The sequence below is a fragment of the Rhagoletis pomonella genome, unplaced genomic scaffold (assembly GCF_013731165.1).
Source record: "Rhagoletis pomonella isolate Grant_MI unplaced genomic scaffold, Rhpom_1.0 Rhpom_scaffold_00004, whole genome shotgun sequence".
Classification (NCBI taxonomy): Eukaryota; Metazoa; Arthropoda; class Insecta; order Diptera; family Tephritidae; genus Rhagoletis; species Rhagoletis pomonella.
The window spans coordinates 64,307,618-64,310,054 of NW_023458558.1; the positions used below are offsets into that span (position 1 = coordinate 64,307,618).

The following is a 2,437-nucleotide window of genomic DNA, read 5'->3' on the forward strand; positions in this document are numbered from 1 at the left end:
AAAAACAGTTTTTACGCTCTCCTGTATAATTATACATTATAATTCGAAGGCCGCAAGATAGGCGGTTTTGCATCGACGAAATCACGGTTTTTATAATGGACGGCCCGATTCTGTCACTGTCCTTGTCTGAGACATCTGGTAATATGCACTTATTTTTTTGACGTTTCAATACAAGAAGATATGTCATTTTAGTATACTCTACATACATATATACTTGTGTTTGAGCTACAGTTCTTCATCTGAATAATCTATGTACGCAGTTTTTAGAACGAGCTTACTTTCCTCTACACTACTACATAGTTAAGCCCTAAATAAAAGAAATATCGCTATCACATTTAATACACATTTGTACTTACCTTTCATGTAAAAATAACCTACAGCCGTTTCTTCAAAACTAAAATGCTTGAGTGTGCCAAATCCGTTAAGGTCTCCTTGGTTTGATTGGCTTCTAGAAATTATCGCAGTTTTTTTACATGAATACATATTATTTTCTTTTTAGTAATTTTGCTACGCTTAAAATCCAATTACGTATGTATATGAGGCGTTAGGCAATAGTAAAGCGAAAGTGTATGCACGAAGATACTAGTTTCAATGCATGTATTGGTATAGTTGATATACACACACACACATCCATCCTTATGTTGATGATGCTTGCCGATGAAACACAGCTTAGTTTGAAATGCGGAAGCTGAATTTATTGTAGTTGGAATAAGCTGAAATTGCAGTTGTAGTCGAAGTTCGGTGAGATGAGTGCATTTGCGTGGTTTATGTGTTTGGTGGTTTTGTATCAGCATTCATGCAGCAGTGGAGGTGAGTTTTTAAATGATTTATTCCTTAAATAGGATATTTGAATGTTGATTTAGCTTTAAAATATTTTTTTGGCTTTTTGGTTGTTATTTTAATAGTTTAGTGATATTTTTATATTTATTTATAATTCTTATTTTTATTATAACTCCTTTTTATTCTAATTGTTCTCTTGCTATGTTGTTGCCACTGTTGCTGCTGCTGCCGTCGTTGCCGATGCCGATGCCGATGCCACCGCTGCTGCTGCTGCTGATGCTGCTGTTGTCGCTGTCGCCACCTCAAAAGTTGATTGCCCATGACTTTGACTATAGTCCTGACTCTCAACTGCGTCGGTTAATTACAAATGCTGGCCATAATACTCGGCGGGTGGGTAATGGGGATAGCCTTGATGGAAAGCCGGATCACCAGGTGGACGATGCATCATATGCGCTTGACTGTCCATCATATAGCCCATGGCATCATGGCCGTACGGTGATGGACCCGGATGTGGGGTGTAAACTGCAATGAAGAGAAGGAGAAAAACAAAATAATCAGAAATTAGAATTTTACTTAATTAAAATGGGATTTTGCTGGGTTTAAGAAAATATCTAAGTAGTGTGCATATATCTATATATAAATGTATATATTTTCCTAATCTAGCAAAACATCGCCATAGTGTATGGCTCTCATGCTGAAGCTATTAATTCTTATTTCTAGTTGTAATAAGCAAGCGCGCGCTCATTACTAAGTAGTCGCTGCTTTTACAACCAATGAGACAGCTTCGCTTGCCACTAACTCATGCAACGCATTGGAGCACGAATTGTAGTATAAACTGAAATGGTCGTCATGGTGGCTGACATGGAAAATTCACCGCCATAAAATATAAGCTTTATAGCTTTTGAGTATGTGTGACGAGTTTGGCGAGCTTGTAGAGGCCAGTAGTTAAGCATAAGCCCTGCGCCATACTTAGCTGCTAAGTAAGGATCTCCTAGTGTAATGCAGTTTTCGCACATAAAAGACAAGTGTCCTTTTCACTCAACAGCTTCCTTTTATTCTGCTTGATTTGCAGTATTCTTGCAAGGAAGCACTTACATATTCTTCTATATCATCCTTGTATTGCAAAAATGACATAGCGTCTCTCATTTGACGTTTTCTATGTGTTTCGCTACTTGATAATAAAGACAATGCACTCGCGCTTCTCAAGTTGCTTCCTCTTTCTTGCATCACTCGGCTTTTAACTGAGCGCATTGTCATTAATCAAGCAGTCAAACGTTGTAATAGTATAAGCGTGAAAGTGAGGATTTTAATTTTATTTTCTTGCTATGGTAGTCGTAGAAAGCAACTAAGTTAATTTATGTAGACATTAAACCAAATGTGAAGAAGTGAAAGGAATAAAACAAATGGTGGGACAGCAGATTTGGCTATCAAGTGACAGTAGTTACAACAGTGAGTTACATATGAACGCTTAAATTACAATTCATTACAAACTGAAAATATATCTTTGATCAGTAAAATAAAAAAAAAATTGTAATTTTGAAAATTTTCATATGTCTTGGTTATTTCATAAAGTGAACATAATTATATGGTCTTATCAAATGTGGACATACATTTGGTTATTTTAAAAGCTTCATATAAATTATTGGTAATTTCTTAT

General features: G+C 36.0%; 1 protein-coding gene across 6 annotated transcripts in view; it reads right to left on the reverse strand.

Annotated features, from left to right (window-relative positions):
- LOC118737979 (homeobox protein homothorax) overlaps positions 1-2,437 on the reverse strand; it is a 615,436-nt gene that overhangs the window by 1,216 nt on the left and 611,783 nt on the right. For 5 of the 6 annotated variants that reach the window (XM_036468825.1, XM_036468823.1, XM_036468822.1 and 2 more), the window contains one exon: positions 357-1,302. In XM_036468825.1, the coding sequence (XP_036324718.1) occupies positions 1,142-1,302 (161 nt within the window). In that variant the 3' untranslated portion in view covers positions 357-1,141. Of the gene's footprint in view, positions 1-356; positions 1,303-2,437 lie in introns of those variants that run through there. The other variant, XM_036468827.1, reaches the window with a different exon arrangement.